At 43.9% G+C, this 20130-nt stretch overlaps 1 protein-coding gene and 1 long non-coding RNA gene across 4 annotated transcripts; one reads left to right on the forward strand and one right to left on the reverse strand.

Annotated features, from left to right (window-relative positions):
- Positions 1-1371: 1371 nt before the first annotated feature.
- On the reverse strand, positions 1372-15628 carry LOC111949818 (remodeling and spacing factor 1). 3 transcript variants are annotated; one of them, XM_023967158.2, is made up of 17 exons: positions 15460-15628; positions 14239-14330; positions 14037-14129; positions 11843-12048; positions 10793-10956; positions 9135-10638; positions 8729-8852; positions 8386-8592; positions 8051-8155; positions 7891-7970; positions 7734-7782; positions 7529-7635; positions 4704-4771; positions 4029-4200; positions 3706-3926; positions 3410-3580; positions 1372-2985 (listed from the first exon to the last, which is right to left on the reverse strand). In XM_023967158.2, exons 1-17 carry the CDS (start codon positions 15611-15613, stop codon positions 2501-2503), a joined length of 4002 nt encoding a protein of 1333 aa, XP_023822926.1. In that variant the 5' UTR covers positions 15614-15628; the 3' UTR covers positions 1372-2500. The 3 variants fall into 3 exon arrangements, with proteins under 3 accessions (XP_023822926.1, XP_070290212.1, XP_070290211.1); XM_070434111.1 differs by having other exon boundaries at positions 7529-7632; positions 10787-10956; XM_070434110.1 differs by having other exon boundaries at positions 10787-10956.
- Positions 15629-15904: 276 nt separating this feature from the next.
- LOC139022815 (uncharacterized) lies at positions 15905-18328 on the forward strand. The gene is made up of 2 exons (XR_011473864.1): positions 15905-16372; positions 16832-18328. It is a non-coding gene; the product is annotated as an uncharacterized lncRNA (long non-coding RNA).
- Positions 18329-20130: the final 1802 nt, after the last annotated feature.

Consider the following 20130-nt stretch of genomic DNA (forward strand, 5'->3'; position numbering starts at 1 on the left):
CTTGAGCGAGAAACAGTGGCCATTGTATACAGGTGCGAATAGCTCAGACAATATTACAGAGCTGTCTGACCTCAGTCTTTGGGGTAAGGAGCGTAATCTACACAGCAACAGCGTCGGACATCACATGCGCTAAGGGGCCAGGACTGGCTTAAAGCGCCAACACCAACGATAGGCTGGGTAAGTCTAAACCACGCCCAGTCTCTACTCTGACAGGCCGGCTCGGAAGTGGGAACTATCTCTGTCATGAGTATTTATTATAATGTCTTTGTCAGTAACAAGTGTCTTCTCTGTTTTCATCCTGCGTGATGTTACAGTGAACCCGTATATACGGAAATTGCATTTGCCATTTATTACTTAGTTAATAAAAAATACATAGCATACAATTAGTGACTCATTGTCATACTTGTCCTTATACCAGATTGAATTGACGCAACCCTAACATTATGCAGGCTATTTACCATGGGCCCCATACCATTTCTCAACCTTTGGTTCATTTGTCCAACGTTTAAACCATWCTATTTGGTTTACTAGCACGTTTCCACATTCTTATTCTAGATTTAGCAAACTGCACTAGGTGGACAGGCCGTCAAGTCAAATATGCACCAGAGCAAAGTATAGAACCCAGGTACCTCATAGTACCACTACCTATGGCCATGGTAACAGCAACACAGTCCTGCCAGACCAGAGACAACCACTCCTCCACAGGAACACTGTAGATCTGGACACAGAAGAAAGCTGCATGTTCAACACCTGAGATCTTAAACCAGGAAGATGAAGGCACTTCTATTTCCTATATAGTGCACTACTTTTTACTTGAGTCCTACTATAGGGAATAGGCTGCCATTTTGGGGCGCATACAAAGACTACCGTTGAGCCAAGGAGATGGCAGCAGGTTTCATGGACTCCTGATAACTACAGTGTGTATGAATAGGCTATCTGATACGGCATTATCATTCAAATGTTTAACATAAATCATTACCGTAGGACAGGGATCATCAACTAGAACATAATTACAAATCATTTGTAGACCGCAAGAAGCCCAAACAGATATGACTAAAACAATCATTTCAAACATGGCTTACATTTGTTTACGATCACGTGTATATTATGCATGGGAATACTTGAACTGATTTCCAAAATTAAATTCACTTGGAGCTGATTGGGGGGCCAAATTAAATCACCGTTTGGCCCGCGGACTGCCAGTCGTGGCACCCTGCCGTAGGAAGTACTCAATGATTGTAGTTATATTGGCATAACAGCAAACAAAAACACACCAATTGTGTCAGTCAATGAACATGTCATCCCATTGCATGGGTCCACTGTGTAGTCAATCTTTATATAGTAAAAGATTTTAAAAGCAGACAAAGTGCATTTGTGAGATGCTTGAATATTGGTTTTTAATAACTTATAAAACACCTATGTTACAGCACCAACTATAAACATACTGTACATACACTGGATGAAAAACAGGGCGATTTTTTTTTATTCAGACTGAACATCTCAAAAGATTTAATATTTTGGGGGGGGAGAAACCAACATAAGAACAGTGAGCTAGAATGATAGAATCTACAAGCGGTTCAGATAGAACTCTAATGATAAAAACAGACAGTGGACTGAGGGCCAGATACAGCATTCACACCTGGGGCCATATTCATTAGGGCACACAGCAGTAAAACATTTAGCAAGTTTAAGTAGTCCCTCCTTGTTTGTCCTTTTTCTGACTAACGAGTATGCCCCCATCTTCTCAAATAGTAGTAGGATGTAGAATGTATAGACTGGACTGAAGAGTTGTAGACTATTGTGGAGAAATGATTCAGTCCTCACTGAGTGAGAGGAGGTACACTTCAACTAACACATAACAACCAACAGTGAATTGATTTACTGAACATAGCTAGGTTTGCCAGTGTCCATCTGCAAGCCCCCAGTGTACTGTAGCTATAACTACAACTGTATCCAGAACTGTAGTTGTAACTGTGGTCAAATCTGCAAAGTGCCATTTGAGATGAATCAACCTGTATGAATCTCTTTCTAGTCGTTATCTTCCTGGTTCACAGCAGAACAACAGGAGCAGCCTCCCATTGGTTTAAAACATCCAACTCTCTTTTTTGGGGGATAATTAAACGCTCCAGTCCATTCACTCTCTCCTTCATGGAATATAGAACACTATTTTACAAGGAGACAGAAGAGAGAAGGGAACATCTAGCATTTTACAGGATCAGCAGCCGAGCAGAGAGAGTATCTATGTACAGTCCAGAACAGCTAAGGCGGGTGTCTGTCTGGTGTAGGTCAGGACAGTCCTTCACCCTCTGGCTGTGTATTGTGTTGTGTGTCTGCGTGTTGGATGGTGCTAGTGCATTTGGTCCAGTAGTTACTCATCCTGTTCAGGGAGGAGGGGAAGGAGAAACGGAAGGAGGGATGATGATGAGGTAATGAGAAAGGTCATTGGTGAAAGGCAAGAAAGTAAAAAAAAAAAAAACTAAAAGTAACAGTCTGTTTGTCATCATGCGTTTGACTGGTCAGGAGGTGGGGGGCTGTTCTGTCCAGCTCTGGCTGCTCTGTCCCTGGGTAAGGCTGCACTCTCAGCCCCAGGCTTCATTGAGCCTCTAGATGCCTGCTGTCTGTTAGGGCTGTTTGATTCCTTGTCTTTTGTCAACGTCTTTCTCAGCTTCTTCTCCTCTTCATCCTCCTTATTTTTTCCCTCTTCATCAGAGTCGATGCGGTTAAGTCGTTTGCGGATAGGACGATCTTCCTCGGATGACGACTCTGATTCCCCATTATCATCCTCATCATCTTTAGTGGAGGGTATGCATTTCTTCAGCAGAGCTAGATGTTTCCTCCGCTGTTCTATCAACACCTCTCTCCGCTTCCCTCTGCCCATCTTCTCTCCTCCCCTCTTCTTTCCCCTTGTTCTAGTCTCCTCCACCTCTTCTCTCCACCTCTTTCCCCTCTTTTCTTCCTCCTCAGACTCTCTCGAATGGGAGGATTCTGAAATAGAGTGAGCGAGCGGCGGATTCAGACATCAGCAGGAGTTAACCCCGCATTCAGACACTAGCGGCAAAAACACTCCTTTGCCCGGCGCAATGGAATCGATGGCCAAAGTTGCCGCGGAAGTGGTGAAAAATGTAAAACTGCTCTATTTTCTTTGCATCTGGTGACGTGTGTTTTCCGCTTCATCCCGCCAACCAGAAAATGTTGGTTTAGGGACAGTGGTCGGTTTAGATTGGTTTAAATTTAGGAGGGGGAGGGGTGGAACATTATCGGCACACTTTCACTTGCAGAAGCGTTTTTTTGCCACTAGTGTCTGAATGCGGGTTGGTTATGAATTGTTTACATTCACTAAATGACAGTCTGTCAAGTTCCACATGGACCTCCCTAATTTGGGGCAGGGATGGTAACCATAGTAACTGACCATCGCTGTTTGAGCTGGAGAGACGACGGACGGATTTGGCCTTGTCCTTATTAGTGGTTGCCTGGGAACCCTCGGATTCCGACGTCTCGCGGTAGTTCACCTCCCGCTTCCGGCCCCGCCTTAAACCACACCTCTTCCTGTCCTCATCGCTGTCACTCAAATCACTGGTCTCTACAGAAAGAGACAGAGTTTTATTTGACTTTCAACTGAACATGTTCTTTAACCTCCAGCACCAAACCTGGATTTCTGTGTGTGTGTGTCATCTTTTCCCAACTTATATTCCAAGCCTAACTCACCTATCTCCTCTTCCTCCTCATCTTCACTCTCCTCCTCCCCCCATCCTCTCCTCCGTCTGCGAGGGCATTTCTTGCACTTTGCTGAAGTCCTGGTGGTTCTCTGTTTAGGTCCCCGTCTCTGTGCCCGTGTAGACTGGCTTACGAAGCCCGGGTCACTGGCAAAGCTGTCCACATCACTGGCTGCTTCCTCATCACCTGACGCTACAAACTCCTCCTCCGTACTACAGACATAAGTTAAAAGTTTGCATTTATAGTGCTCAAACAAAAAATTACTTTACAATATGGGGGTTAGCTCCAATGCGGCCAGTCAGGGACAAACGCACCTGGCGCTGAGCTGAAACTCCTCCTCACTCTCTGCAGCCGTGCTGTCGCTCTCCAGGTCGTTAAGTCTCCGCCTCTTCCTGCTCCTGGTGGGAGGGGCCTGAGCTGTGGTTGGTCCTCGTTTCTCGTTCCCCTCCTCCGATATGGTGGCCATGTCCTTATCCCGCCCCACTCCTACACACAGGACCACAGGGTTACACACAACAACAGAAACACAGGCAGGCCACTATTCTGTCATCTAAACCCTCTTGTTTGCATCTTGTTCCTCATATTGGATGCATCCAAAATGACACCATATTCCCTACATAGTGCACTACTATTGACCAGGACCCTTAGAGCTCTGGTCAAAAGTAGTGCAACTATATAGGGCAGGGTTCCCCAACTGGCATCCCGCGGGCCGGATTTGGCCCACGGGTGATTTTATTTGTCCCCCCAAGTTTCCTTTGCCCCCAAAAATAAATAATAATCTATTCCCACGCATAATAGAGACACATGAATGTATACAAATGCAAGCAAGGTTTGAAATGATGTCCCCCCCGACCATCCGCTCAAGAAAAAAAAGAAAAATCGACACTTGGCTGAATCTAGTGGATGATCCCTGATATAGGGAATAGGGAGCCATTCAGTACTCAGTGTACACACTCATTCCCTTCCTCTCTCTCCTCTATATTTCTCACCTCCTCCATCAGCATCTCTGACGTCTTCCTCTATCGCTTCATCAATGGCGTCATCAAAGTCATCAAACCTGGAACACACACACCAAGGTTTACGTTAGGAAAATGTGGAGCCGGAAAATGCAGGGGAGAAGCCACAGGAATTCAAAGCCGACCGCGGTACTGCACACATTGTTGGTAGAAAACAGGATCCCCCATAATAGTGAATGGAAAAATGGCAATCTTCATACACTTTTTTTGGAAGACAATCATGGTACCAATAATTGCTTCTAATACACCAGATGTTTTAAAATTGTGCATAGAAGAAGTTAGAATAATAATTTAGTTGCTAATTGCAGCCTGCAGTACCCCGGTCGGCCTTCAACTTGAGTTACTCAATGAGAGGGGGCAGCACTGAGCTAGCCTGCAACATCACTTCCTGGAGTAGCTCAAACTAGATTTCCAAAAAATTGGACCCATTCCGAAATGGACCTGGGGCTTTCCCACCCGGACCCGATATGCATAAATACACTTTTTAAATATAAAAACCCGTTCTGTACAGACTCGAGGACAACTAGACCCATTCCGTATAGACCTGGTTGGATCCAGACCCGGTCTGATCAGAGTGAGGGAAGCAGCAGAAAAGGCATTTTTTAAAGCGACTTTATTAACCCCGAGCTGATAAAGCTTGAGAGGAATAAGGTGCCGCTCTAGCAGACGAGGGAGGGGCAATACTGTGTGAGTGACACAAGGAGAAGGGAGGGAAAGAGCAACCAACCAAGCCGACTCGCGCTATTGTAGACTATGGGCGGCAGGCAGCCTAGTGGTTAAGAGCGTTGGGCCAGTAACCGAAAGCTCGATAGTTCGAATCCCCGAGTGGGTAAGGTGGAAAAATCTTCCATTATGCCCTTGAGCAAGGCAGTTAACCAGCAACAGCAACTGCTCCCCGGGCGCCGATGACATTGATTAAGGCAGCACCCCACACCTCTCTGATTTAGAGGGGTTGGGTGAAATGCAGAAGACACATTTTGGTTGAATGCATTCAGTTGTGCAACTGACTAGGTATCCCCTTTACCTTTCCCATATATAGCTGCCATAGCTAGGTTATTTATCATCAAATACGATTACCTAGTACCTGTCTTGACTGCATCAAACCTGTAAGAAGCTAGTTAAGCTAGCTAACTAACTGAGGCTGCAGTGCATGCGCTCTCATCCTACAAATAACAACAATTCCATTCAGAATATTAAGTAGCAGCCTACCTCTTCGTCTTGGTAGCCTATCCTTCAACATTTTAATTCCATATCCCGAGTGGCGCAGCGGTCTAAGGCACTGCATCTCAGTGCTAGAGGCGTCACTACAGACCCTGGTTTGATCCCGGGCTGTATCACAACCGGCCGTGATCTGGAGTCCCATAGGGTGGTGCACAATTGGCCCAGCGTCGTCCGGGTTAGGGGAGGGTTTGGCCATCATTGTAAAATAAGAATTTGTTCTTAACGGACTTGCCTAGTTAAAATAAGGTTCAATAAAACAATAAGATATTTCCTAACTTTTGCCACACATAGAGCGAGGCTCTATGACTGTAGCCTATAGCTGCTTTGATGACTTATGTTGACCATCAACAAGCTACATACGCCATGCTCCACTCTTGTGAAAACCAAGAGCAGCAATATCAATTATTTATTTTTCTCTCTCTACTGCAGCAGTTGCGTTCGGATATGTACAGGGCCCTTCCGGAAAAGTCAGTTCAAATTACACATACCTGAGCCCTGTGACAATTATATCAGGTCCAACCCAGACCCGTGACATTATTTAAAATTCTGTATCTGGACCCACTCAGGTCCTGGATCGGGTCTCAGGTATTCGGATACAGGTGGATCAGTGAAGATCTCTAGCTCAAACAGCGCATGTTATGTCTCCATGAGACGCCATTTTAACCGACTTCGTTTGGCTTCAGTGCGCTATAGTCTTCAAATAGGAATGAATAGTGTCATGTGATCGATGACTTTTACCATTAATTTATACTGTCATTGGGACAACGTGACAGGGAAGATTTTAATTTACCGGCCATTTGAGAAATTTACCAGACCCATATGCATTGGTTGCGTAACCCATGAAGTCGTCTACCAATGAAGCAGGCAATAAAACATGTTCAAACATTTGCCAAAATGCAATTCTATACAACGCACCTGATGCGAGCAGTTCCATATGTGACAGAGATAAAAATCTCTGTTAGAAACTTAGAATGAAGGGGAATCTAAAGATGCAACTAGGATTGGTCGCTAAAAACCAATAGAACAAAAGAGAAATGCTGGTTTCAATGGCATATGAGGAAGTCTTTATAAAATAATTCCTTCCACGTTTCTATGGTGGMATTTTGGCGAGGCTACTTTGAAGCAAGGTAAGACATGCCTCATAATATGAAGTAAAACACATAGGTTTCTAACAATTTAGTGTTTTCAAAATGCATACTGCCTCCAGCTCACATTGCAAATTAGTGGGTGATGTGGGTGATGCGCTGATAGCCTGCCTACCATGACTAACAAATACACACGCCCCAATTTAATTCCACTAAATTRAGCAAATTAACCTATAGACCGATAAGCATGACGGTCAAATGCATTTCCATCGACTGGTATTTCCATCAACGAATTCCACTAAATTTGACAATGGGATGTTTTTTTCTCCCGGTTAATTTGGCAGGCAACAATTTTATTTAGTGGCTTTAATTTATTTATTTTTCCTCAGCCAAAACCCTGGCACACTATGAGATGGGATTGTCACCATGACAACATGTGACTTGACTACTTTATTTGAGCTATGCCGTCACTTCTCGTTCACACACACACACCTGTAGCTGATACACTTCCTGGTTCTGGTAGACCTCCTTCCCAGATTTTTGGTATTTTTTGCATCTTTCTTTTTCGCCTGTTTCTCCTCTTCTTCCTCCCCTTCCTGCTAGAAACACATAACACACACAAATTCAGATTATGATCATTTATTTTATGCACATTTGGCCTTCTAGACTACATTTTCCTAATTGTGTGTGTACTTACAGGAATGATGTTCTCCACACTGATTCCCACATACACCAGACGCTCCCTCCTACAGAGAAAAAACACAGGAATTACACAACCATTTCAGTGTGTGTGTGACATTGTTTGAGTGAGACCGTGTGTGACGTGTGAGATTGAGTGTGTGTATGTGTGTGACCTCCTCTCAGCTCTGTCTCTTTTCTTCATAACGCAATCCAAATTCTGCAGCTGCTCCTCTAGTCTGTCACACAGCAGCTTCTACAGAGACCAGGGACAGTGTTAATACATGCATGCACGCACGCGCACACTCTCTCTCTCTCGCTCTCTCTATCACTTACGTGTTGGCAGGGCGGGCAGAACCATTCTCCCTCAGGTATGACCATGAGAGGGGGTCTGAGACAGGCGGTGTGGTAACCACTATCACATGAATCACACAGCAGGATCTGCAGCAGAGAAACACAGGTTGGTTTCAAACGGAGTGTGCACACATTCAGGTGCTTGGTGTTAATAAACTCATGAAATTAGGAATAGATAGTGATCTGCAGAAGGGAAACAGTTTAAACACACACCGTTTCTGGCTTCACAGTAAAGCACAATATTTCATAAGTCATACGGATGCCGAGATGTAAAGAAACAAAAAACACAATCTAGTCCAAACACACACACTTCTCACCAGTTCGGGGTGGTTGGGGAGTCCACAGTGGCTGCAGGGATCTTCATTAGGCGTCTCCTCTGATTGGCTAGAGTCATCTGATTCACAACCACTTCCCCCACCCCCTCTCCCCTCCTCCCTCCCTCTCTCCTCCGCTCCTCCCTCATTCGGTTTGCATCTCTTCGCTCGAGTATTTGACCAGCGGGGGCCTCGTTGTCTTCGTCTGCTCTGTAGGCACACACACATTTACAATCAATCACATTGATAACCAACATTTTCTTGGCTATGATCATTTTCACATTCATACAAAGCCTTATTCCTCGATCACTTATGAGTAAATGAACTTTTAAAACAAAGTAGTTACCTTCACAGTCCTGCTTTGTCCCTCAGGGTTTTCTCTCTTCTTTTGCCATTGAGCAGTCTTCTCCTCTTCTTCCTCCCTCACCCCTGGGGGTGCGTCTTGCCTCTCCACCTTGTTTGGGCTGGGTCTGTAGGTAGGGTTGATCAGTAAAATATCAAATTACAGCACAATGGAGACAGCTCCAACAATACCAGCAGAGCTGGGGCACAGTTGGAAAAGATGGCCAAAGACAGTCAGAAGAAGTGGAGAGCCTTTGTTGCTGCCCTATGAGCCAGCCGGCACGACGGGGATGAGTGAGAGCATGATAATAAATCAGAATATTGTATCTATTATTCAGCTCTACATGATAAATTGTCACRTCAGTTATTGTGATGAAAGAAATGGGAAGAGATTCTATCATGGACCTTACCTGCAGATCCGAGCCGATCTCCGCAGAGACCTCCCATCTCCCTGCTCCTCCCCCTTCTGCTCTCTCACGTTCTCTCTCCTCTGGTTGGGAGGGATCTTTATCTTCAGCCTGATCCCTTCTTTCTGTAGCTCAGAGGAGGCTTCCAGGGGACCCGGCCGGTCTGTTGCTCCATGCCCAGCACCTTTCACCCCGGCATGGGCTGGTGTGTCTGTGTTGAGGGCCTCTTCCTGGTCCTCCTGAACCTTCTGTCCTTCTACAGTCTGGCTGCTATCTGACTCCTGCTCCTTCTCTCCTGAGGTACTCTTCTTCTTCTCATCTTCCTCTGTTCCATGGCATCCCTCACTTTTCTCCACATGGAGGTTAGTCTTTTTCTCTTTTGGGTTGTCATCCCTCTCTCCAGACTGGTCTCCATGTAAATTCTCCCTCGCTTTCTCTCTTCCATCCTCTCCTAACCTCTCCCTTGATCTCTCTCCTTGCTCATTCCTCTCTCTCTCTCCTTCCCTCTCCTCTCCTCCTGCCTGTCTCTCCTGTCCTCTAGGCTCCAGGGGTGTTGGGGCTTCAGTCTCTCCCCAGCCAGGACTCTTCCTCACCAGGACTGACTGCCTGCTCCTCTCCTTGTCTGGAGCTCTGGCCCTCTCCTCCCCCTCCTCTGACCCTGGTCTGGTTCTCTCCGTACAGACCGATCCGCCATCTTGTTGCTGCGACACCGGCCTGCAGATGACCCCCACATGACCTATACCCCCTATGAGCCCTCCAAGCCCGTTTAGGGGAGCCCCCCCATTGGTCAGCTCCTCTGGCAATGGGACTGCCAGGCCCCCATCAGGAGTTGACTGCCTCCCCAGCTGCTCCTCCTTGGTATGTGTTACTGAAGGGTTACGGACGATGATGCTACTGCTAGTACTGCTGCTATGGCTGTTGTTGTTGTGATGGTTGCTGTGCATGTCATTGTTGTTGTTGTGATGTGTGTTGCTATGGTGACGGTTGGCGCCAAAGAGCTCTCTCTTCTTCAGTGGTATCTTGGCCTGCTGATCGGTCCTCAGCGCCCTCTCTGCTTCCTCCTTCACAGGAGGAACTTCCTGTTTCATCGTTGCCGAGATGGGCACCATGACGACGGAGACAGCATTGCTAGGGGAGTTGCTAAGCGTTTGGGGTTCCTCTTTGACCAGTGCAGTGATGGTGCTCACTCTGTTGTCAATCACTTCTGACCTCTCCTCCTTCCTACCGCTCTGTTTCTCTCCCTCTTCTTTCTTCTCCTTTTCTTCCTTCATCTCAACTGCAATGTTMTCCTCCTTCACTGAGACTACCGGTTCAAGCTTGGTTGGGTTTTCCTTCTCTGCTAAAGACGCCATGTTGACGTCCGTACTAGTGGACTCTGGGTAGGAAGATGATCTACTCTTCTCTCGCTTTTCCTCATCTTCCTCGTTCTTCTCTCTCTCTTTACTCTTCTTCTTGTCTTCCTCAGCCTTCCTCATCTGTCTTGCCTCCTCCTCTTCTTCAGCTTCGCCTTGAAAAATCACCACACATGTTGACATGTTATATTGCAGCTCTGGTTCCAACATTCATTCATAATAACACAATTATAATATGTCAGTAGTGACCACATGATCATATTACTACTAACTACACCATCATATTACAAGTAACAACAAAACCCTTACCCTCCTCCTTGCCTCTTCTCCCCCTCTCCACAGGTGTGGCACAGTTGGACCCTCCCTTCTCTCTGTCCATCTCTTTCTCCGTCTCTCCTTCCTCTTTCTCCTTGTGTTCTGGATCCAGCTGGGTCTTCAGGAGGTCCAAAGCATCGGCTAAGTCATTCCGGGTTCTGAGGACAAACAGAACATTCTGAACATACGGTGCCATAAAAAAGCATTTGCCCCTTTCTGATATTCTCTATTTTTTGCATATTTTTGATACTGAATGTTATCAGATCTTCAACCAAAACCTAATATTAGATAAAGGGAACCTGAGTTTACTAATAACCCCAAAAATGTATACTTATTTAATTAACAAAGTAGTTGCACTCAATAACTGGTTGTGCCACCTTTAGCTGTAATGACTGCAACCAAATACTTCCTGTAGTTGTTGATCAGTCTCTCACATCGCTGTGGAGGAATTTTGGCCCACTCTTGCATGCAGAACTGCTTTAACTCAGCGACATTTGTGGGTTTTGAAGCATGTTTCAAGTCCTGCCACAACATCTCAATTGGGATTAGGTCTGGACTTTGAATGTGTTGCTTTTGAACCATTTTCATGTAGACTTGATTGTGTGTTTTGGATCATTGTTTTGCTGCATGACCCAGCTGCGCTTCAGCTCACAGACGGATGGCCTGACATTCTCCTGTAGAATTCTCTGATACAGAGCAGAATTCATGGTTCCTTCCTTCTACAAGAGAATGTCAGGCCATCCAGTTATTGAGTGTAAGGGGGAAATTACTTTTTCACACGGGGGCATTGGGTGTTGCATAACTTTGTTTATGAAATAAATATGTCATTGTTGTGTTATTTGTTCAATCAGGTTCCCTTTATCTATTCTTAGGTTTAGGTTTAAGATCTAATAACATTCAGTATCAACAATATGCAAAAGTAGGGGGCAAATACCTTTTCACAGCACTGTACATACACCCTTTCTCTCTTCTCAGATGCTCCGACTAGGGTTACAAAAAATACATCTCATCTATCCATCCATACATCCATCCATGCATCATTACCTGACGATACATCTCCAGGTGGATCCGTCCCAGTCATCCTGTTCCTCTGTGTACAGTCGGATGTTGTGTTGGGCGTCAGTCTGCAGCCAGTACATCAGGCCCTGTCTGTCTCTGCCCAACGGCTGCAGCCTCATCGCCTCCGCCTCCTCCTCGTTCACCAACGTCTTGAACTTCAAGTTGTCATCAAACTGGATCTCACACAGGTACTGGGGTCGGGGGTTAGAGAGAGACGGGGGGGTTAGGGTCAGACAGAGAAAGAGAAGAAAACAGTACAGTGCCTTCAGAAAGTATTCACACGCCTTTACTTTTTCCACATTTTGTTGTTACAAAGTGGGATTAAAATGAATTTTATTGGAATTTATTGTCAACGATCTACACAYAATACTCWAATTTCAAAGCGAAAAAAAGTATTAATGGAAAATAAATACATTTGAATCACCTTGGGCAGCGATTACAGCTGTGGGTCTTTCTGGGTAAGTCTCTAAGAGCTTTGCAAACCTCGATTGTATAATATTTGCCCTTTACTATTTTTAAAATTCTTCAAACCCTGTCAAGTTGGTTGGTGATCATTGCTAGACAGCCATTTTCAAGTCTTGTCATATATGTTTAAGACAATTTAAGTCAAAAAAGTTTTCCGCAGATAGTGACTGGAACGAGCAGCAACAAACACTCAAACTGGACAGTTTTATCTCAATCTCTTCATTCAAAGACTCAATCATGGACACTCTTACTTACAGTTGTGGCTGCGTGGTGTGATGTATTGTTGTCTCTACCTTCTTGACCTTTGCCCAATAATGTTTGTACCATGTTTTTGTGTTGCTACCATGTTATGTTGTGTTACTACCATGCTGTGAGGTCATGTGTTGCTGCCTTGTTATGTTGTCGTCTTAGGTCTCTCTTTATGTAGTGTTGTGTCTCTCTTGTTGTGATGTGTGTTTTGTCCTATATTTAAATTGTATTTTTTTTTTATCCCAGGCCCCTGTCCCCGCAGGAGGCCTTTTGCCTTTTGGTAGGCCTTCATTGTAAATAAGAATTTGTTCTTTACTGACTTGCGTAGTTAAATAAATAAATAAAATAAAAAGTAACTCCAGTGTATAATTGGCCTTGTGTTTTAGGTTATTGTCCTGCTGAAAGGTGGATTTGTCTCCCAGTGTCTGTTGGAAAGCAGACAACCAGGTTTTCTTCTAGGACTTTGCCTATGCTTAGCTCTATTCCTTTTCTTTTTATCCTCAAAAGCTCCCTAGTCCTTGCCGATGACAAGCATACCCATAATATGATGCAGCGACCACCATGGTTGAGAATATGAAGAGTGGTACACAGTGATGTGTTTGATTTGCCCAAAACATTGTGCTTTGTATTCCGGACAAAAACGTAAGTTATTTTTTTCAGTATCACTTTAGTGCCTTATTGCAAACAGGATGCATGTTTTGGAATATTTTTATTCTGTACAGGCATCCTTTTCACTATGTCATTTAGGTTTGTACTGTGGAGTAACTACAAGTTAGATCTATCCTCAGCTGTCGCCTATCACAGCTATCTCTGTAACTGGTTTAAAATCACCATTGGCCTCATGGTGAAATCCCTGAGCGATTTCCTTACTCTCCGTCAACTGAGTTAGGAAGAACGCCTGTATTTTTGTAGTAACTGGGTGTATTGATACACCATCCAAATTGTAATTAATAGCTCCACCATGCTCAAATGGATATTCAGTGTCTGCTTTAAAAAATATATGTATCCATCTACCAATAGGTGCCCTTCTTTGCAGTTTTCATCGTTGAATCTGTGTTTGAAATTCACTGCTCGACAGAGACGTTACAGATAATTTTATTTGTGGGGTTGAGATGAGATAGTGTTTAACACGATTATTATCTGACTTGTTAACAAAGGGGTTGAATACTTATTGACTCAAGATATTTAAGCTTTAAATGTTTTATTAATTTGTAAACATTTCTAAAAAGATTATTCCACTTTGATATTATAGGGTACTGTGTAAATCAGTGACACAAAATCTAAAATGTTTAATTCAGGCTGTAACACAACAACATGTAAAAAGTCAAGGGGTGTGAATACTTTCTGAAGGCACTGTATATTATCAATATACTGTTCATACATAACAGTAGATATCACAGAGGAGGTAAATAGGTCGTCTGGTATATTAGTGTGATAGTCTGCACAAGGTGTGTGTGTGTCTTACTTTGAGGATGCTGGTTTTGCACTCCATGCTCAAATCCTGGTAGCCCTTGTGTTCCAGCTCCCATGCCCAGCTACTGTTGATGTCCTGGCATACCTGTGTGATAAATATACAGTCATTACAGGTGTACACACACGCACACGCACACACACACACACACACACACACACACACACACACACACACACACACACACACAGCTCACCTTAGCCAGGTACCTCTCCCACTTGTCTGCAGACACAGACTTGCCAAGCTTCCTCAGGAGCTTGACATGCAGCTCCACCAGCGGCTTGGGAACTGAGAGAGATACACACAGAGAGAAATAATACACGAGTTAATACATTAGTTTGATATAAAACTAAGTACACTGTCATAACACCAGCTAGTATAACACTAAACACTTATTACAACACCCATTGTGCAGTGGAATTAAAATAAAATAAAATAAACATTCTCCTTCTGCTATTCTGACTGTCTGTGCAATTCACATTGATTCACACTTTCTTAGAATTATCCTCAAATATCTAGCTAACAGTGGCAGACGTGGAGGTAAGATCAACAACTGTGATTCATTGTCATTTTTTGCATTAATAAAAAAACACGACGATGTGTTTGGTGAACAATGGAGTAAATGTGGAAAGAGCAAACAACGTTATCACGGCAGTCTACAGACAGTTAACTAACTGTAACAACATCTTTCCTGCAGATACTGCAACGTTAGTACATACTAGCCTAGGTACGCCACACACAGCTAGCCAGATAACTAGCTAGCTAAATCGTGACAAGAAAGCACCAGTAGCTAACATWGTCTCAAAGGAGGATTTAAATAATTATAAACTGTGACAAATGTAAAGTCTGAGTAATTTGAAATCAGCGGTATTTTATTTGAATGAATTAATAGCCACTGATGTGTTGACTAACGTTAGCTTGGTTTAGCATGAAGTTGGCTAGCTCGACTACACATCACGCATTGCGCCTGCGCGAAATTGACAGTCTGCCAAGTAGTGTTTTTATCGGACTATTTTGACAACTGTTTACGACACGATTCGACACAATACGATATCGATTGTATTCAAATAGTATTTACTCATACACTGGGGCTGAGTTGTATACCTTTCTTGCACTAGTATGGGCAAGATGGAAAAGTACACCTGYTAGCTAACGTTCGCTAGCTAACGAAATTAAGGTAGCTAACTTGCTAGTTTGGTCATTCAAGCAGGAATGGCTGGCTAGTTTCTTAACAAATAGCTAAGTAACGATACATCTAGCTAGCTACATCAATCAGTAACATTAGCCAGTTATACCGAGGCACATGTCACAGAGTGTGGAAACTCCCCTAAGCCAGCTAGCTGTACTGGCTCCCCCCTGACCACCCAGCTAGATAGAAAGTCAGTGATGATGATGCTGAGACCCTCTCCCTTCCCACCTGTCGATGTGTCCCGGAGATACCTCTCCATCTGRGGAAAGGTGAGTTCGGGTAGGTCCAGGGCTTGTCCGTAGCGCTCCAGGAACGAGCAGACCACTGCGAAACTGGGGCAGAGACCGGGGTTTGAGCCCTGCGCTGCCGCTGAAGCGGCCATTTTTCCAGCCGGGGAGTAGGATGAGAATGAACGGAGTTGGGAGGACAGTAAATAGCCCAGAATTCAACGCGCCAAGGATCGTATCATGGGTAGACGAAGGAGGGGGCTCTGTGACCAGGTATTCCCCCAGGGACGCAAGTTTCAGACATCAAGAATGTTCTTGTGGTTTATTATCTAGCCCCATACTATTACTAAACATTTACTTTGCTAGTTGAAGTATGAGTCATGTAGAGTACAGTCTATTCACCTTATTTTCAACGGAAATATGGACGTAGTCTGTTTAGTTTTTTTGTGTGGGTGACTTCCGGTTAAGCACTTCCGGACAACAGTTCTTAGCTAGCAAGTTACATATCTCACTGTCGCTTCTTACAGCTTCKCAAATATGGACTCACGAAAAACAGGCATTTTATGATCGGTAAGGGGATGCCACAATAACTGGCAGAAACGGAAGCTGTTCATGGAACAGGAGTGTTTTGACCGCCTAACTTTTTTGAGAAGGTAGTGCAGTTGTGAGGCGCCTTTTGATTTGCACCCGCCTCCTAAGGGCGAGGAGTCTTCGGYTTTGGCTCAGAGCTTTGAACTTGAAGAAACCTCCAAACATAAATAAAATTAAACCTCCAAACCGACCCTATATGTGTTCCTATCACTTCGTGGACAAGATGCCGACTGAAGAGCATCCTTTCACTGAGAAGTGGCTGGGCTATGATGCTCCAGTACAGATCAGAAGGTGACATCTCATCAGTACATCAACACATACAGGTAACGGTAGCTGTTAGCTAGCTGCTAACGTTACTCGCTAGCTATCGTCACAGATAAGGTATCCTGAATCAGGCAGACGTTAGCTAGCTTAGCTAACTATGTTAGTAGTACGTAGGTAGCCATTCCTAAGTCCTAACATACTGTAGCTAGCTAACTGTTGCCTAGTTTACTTACTTAGCTTGGGGGGCAGCCCATCTGATGTTGTTGCTAGCTAATTAGCTCATCCCCTACATTGTCAGACAGAAGTTGTTGGATAACTAACAATGTCTCACCAATGCAATAATTATCCCCATCATTGCTGGCATTCCACTGGTGATGCTCATGAAATGTCTAGCTAGCTAAATTATTAAACGTTCAAATTGTTTTCTTTCTTTTAACCTAACCATAACCAGTAGGCTGTCTGTGGATTTTATTTTGTTAAACTTGTGGTCTCTCTTATACTCAATGGGAATGTTCCAGCACTGACTGATCACAGCTACGTGTCAAGAGAACCAGTCAACAAGCCCACCTGCCACAAACAAACCCAATGTGGTGGTGCAGAGTCATTGACCCACACCATCCTGAAGAATGACACTAGCTCAGTGTTGGATACTGGCCTTCCTCTTAGTGTTTTCTTTGACCATGTAGCATTTCTGCAGAAATTCTACACGGCTAACTTAAAAATGCATATCACTGATCAAATACTGATAACCTTGATGAATCTGAATCGACTCCACAGTGATCTTGCTGAACACTTTGCTGTGTCCCAGGGAGTAGTGAGCAGAGTCCTTTCCTACTGGATTGACACAATGGAGGAGCTCATGAGGATCTACATTCCATGGCAGCCGAGGTTAGACAATCCAGAAGACGCTGCCTCAGTGCTTCAAAGAGAAGTTATCCAACACCACTTGCATCATCCACAGCTCTGAGACCATTGTTCAGAAAGCACACAATCTCGATTCCAGATGGGAGTCATACAGCCACTATTATTCCAGCAATACTCTCAAGTATTTGGTTGCCATTGCTACATGTACACTCATTATGTTKATTTCTCCTGCATATAGAGGCAGATGCAGTGACAAGTTCATCACCCAAAACTCTGGCTTCCTGGAATACCTTAGGCCTGGCGATGAAGTTATGGCTGACGGGCTTCACCATCCGAGATCTGCTGTATGAGAGTAAGGTAAACCTTGCCATACCAGCCTTCACCCAGAAAGGAGGACAGCTGTCTGACGAGGATGTCGCAAGCACAAGAAGGATAGCTAATGTGCATATACATGTTGAGAGAGTTATTAGACTCAAGGTGTTCAAATCCTCTCCCAGACTGTGTCCATTTTGTGTGTCAGGCTGATGGGAAAAGTCCTTAGAATCTGTGCAGCACTTGTTAACATGCAGAGTGAGATCATCCATGAGGATGCAGAATGAGCAGTGAGAATGTTCATACATTTGAAATGTAACTTTAAACACTATAATTTCATCCACCTGAGATACTATGTGTGTGTGCATGTATGTATGTATATATATATATATATATATATATTAGTTTAATCTTAATTATTTGTTCCTATATTTGAAATGTACTGTAACTTTGCCTGTTCCTGATAATTACAGGCATCCACTAGGTGCTGCTATAATGCCTTTTTAAATCTATTTCAAATACATTTTCTTCAACACAAATGTCACTAACAGACCAAGAGGGAAGACAAATGTTTGTCAAGTGACACAATTTTTCTTAATTTGTGCCCTTGAAAACCAAACCCAGAATCAAACTGAAAACACTTTTGAATACTTTAGACATGCCTCATCTTTCTTTTCAAAATGGTAAGTATCAAAGAAAATGTCAATGTGGAATTTCATGTTTTTATTAACTCCGTAATTTGCAAAGTGCAAGATGAGTTACGGTATGCTTAGATAAGTTCARGAAGTGCCGTATGCAAAAAGAGCTATACAAGGTACGATTAAAATATTCATAAATCATACGGTGTTATCCTTAGACATTAGATAAGCATGTATGAAGAGAGCTGTACAAGGCAAGACATAAAAAACACCAAGAAGAATTATGCAAATATAAATCAGGTCAATGTGCATATGAAGAGAACTGCAAAACAAAAAAAACAACCAAGAGTTAAGCTTAGATACASTAGAGCTGACAGAGCTTTACAAGGCACAAAATATAAGAACTATTTAAAAGCAAAGTATTATGCCCCGAGCCTAGATACCACATAGATTAACATATTTGGAGCACAGAGTTAGTCTGCCTATCTGGAACTCATATACTATCCTTGGCAGCATATGTGGGAAATACAATGCCTTTAGTTTAGTGATTACATCAGCACATAACTTCACATCAAAAGGCATATCAATAACAACCAGCTCGGATGGAGCCCAGACAGCAGTTTGCATCTCTCCAGTCCTGTGCAGAACATGCCCGTTTACACCTACATGTAGTACCCACGGGTTCCATTAGGTTGCAGCTGAGGAATCCCARCCACCAGCTTCACATCAGTGAGTTTGCTAGAGACTCACACTTCTTACTCAGAACAGGACATTTGATTTCTAGAAGTTTTTGACAGTTTAACACTCCATCTGGGCTTGCAGAAAGCCATGGCTCCTTGACACTCACTCCTGTGCCTCTGCTCTCCAGACTAAACCCACAGCTCTCCATCCATGTGTTGGCCACCTGCTCATTTTCCTTTCCATATGTGGTTGCTGAGTTTCCATGGAACCTGGGGAAGAGATGCTCCCGCACAAAGTGGTCAGGATTTGTTGAGGGGCGCACAGGAACCTTTGCTGAGCTAGCAGTGATCTGAAGTTTAAGTGTGTCATACCATGCATAGGAGGCACTCTATGCTTTAGTGAAATCTCCAAGCATGCACATTTACACTCCTCCAGCTTAACATAAAAGTCATAAAACTGCATGTTGATGCCGTGTTCACTATGAGGCTGCTGTAGCTGTGTGATGACTGTTTGGTTTAGCTTTGCACTTGTGCAGAAGGCTCCTACTGGAACATTGCCCCCTTCCAAACTCTTAAGTGCATTGTGGGAGTGGTATGCAGGGGTTGGAGGTAGAGATGGAGAAGCGGACGGGGGGCTGTTAGAGAACTCAACAGATCTCGCTCAACCTTTTTGGAGCTAAATTRCACTGTGTCCCCAAGTTCCACTGGCATTGCTCCTGTACAGGACACCCCTGTCAATCTTCCATACACAGCATTCTGCACCTTCAACCAAAAACTACTGTTAGAATAGTCAATTACAGTACAGAACACTAGTTTACATGGTGTTCACAGGTGAGTAGTTTACACAGTTCCCTTTTAACTAGTAGGTTTAGGTTGTTGGTCATTTCCTATTTGATTGTAAAACTCACCTTGATACTGTACCTACTTCATTGCCATTTGAGATTAGACTGATATACTTACACAATGAGCCATTGAAACCAAGAACCGTGTGTACATGTTGTACTAGTTACGTTATCCGGTCAGTGATATCAAATAATGTTGTATTTCTGTTTTGTGGATGAATGTATATGGTGTTACTGATGTCAACATGTAGGCTAGAACATACAGAGGCAACTAGACACTAACCCTCTTCTTATAGCTATCTGGATTCCAGACCCTTCAAAACGACAAACATCAAAGGGTTAGGGAGGCCAAGGTGAAGGGTAGGGAGCAAATTGAGATCAGCTTTCTATGTAGGCCTAGTCTACTCTGCTCACATATGCTCAGTTCACAGGACCTGCTCTCCTTCCCTTAAACTGAGTCAGGAAAGGTAGGCTTAAGGAA

Source organism: Salvelinus sp. IW2-2015, linkage group LG22, assembly GCF_002910315.2.
Source record: "Salvelinus sp. IW2-2015 linkage group LG22, ASM291031v2, whole genome shotgun sequence".
Taxonomy (NCBI): domain Eukaryota; kingdom Metazoa; phylum Chordata; class Actinopteri; order Salmoniformes; family Salmonidae; genus Salvelinus; species Salvelinus sp. IW2-2015.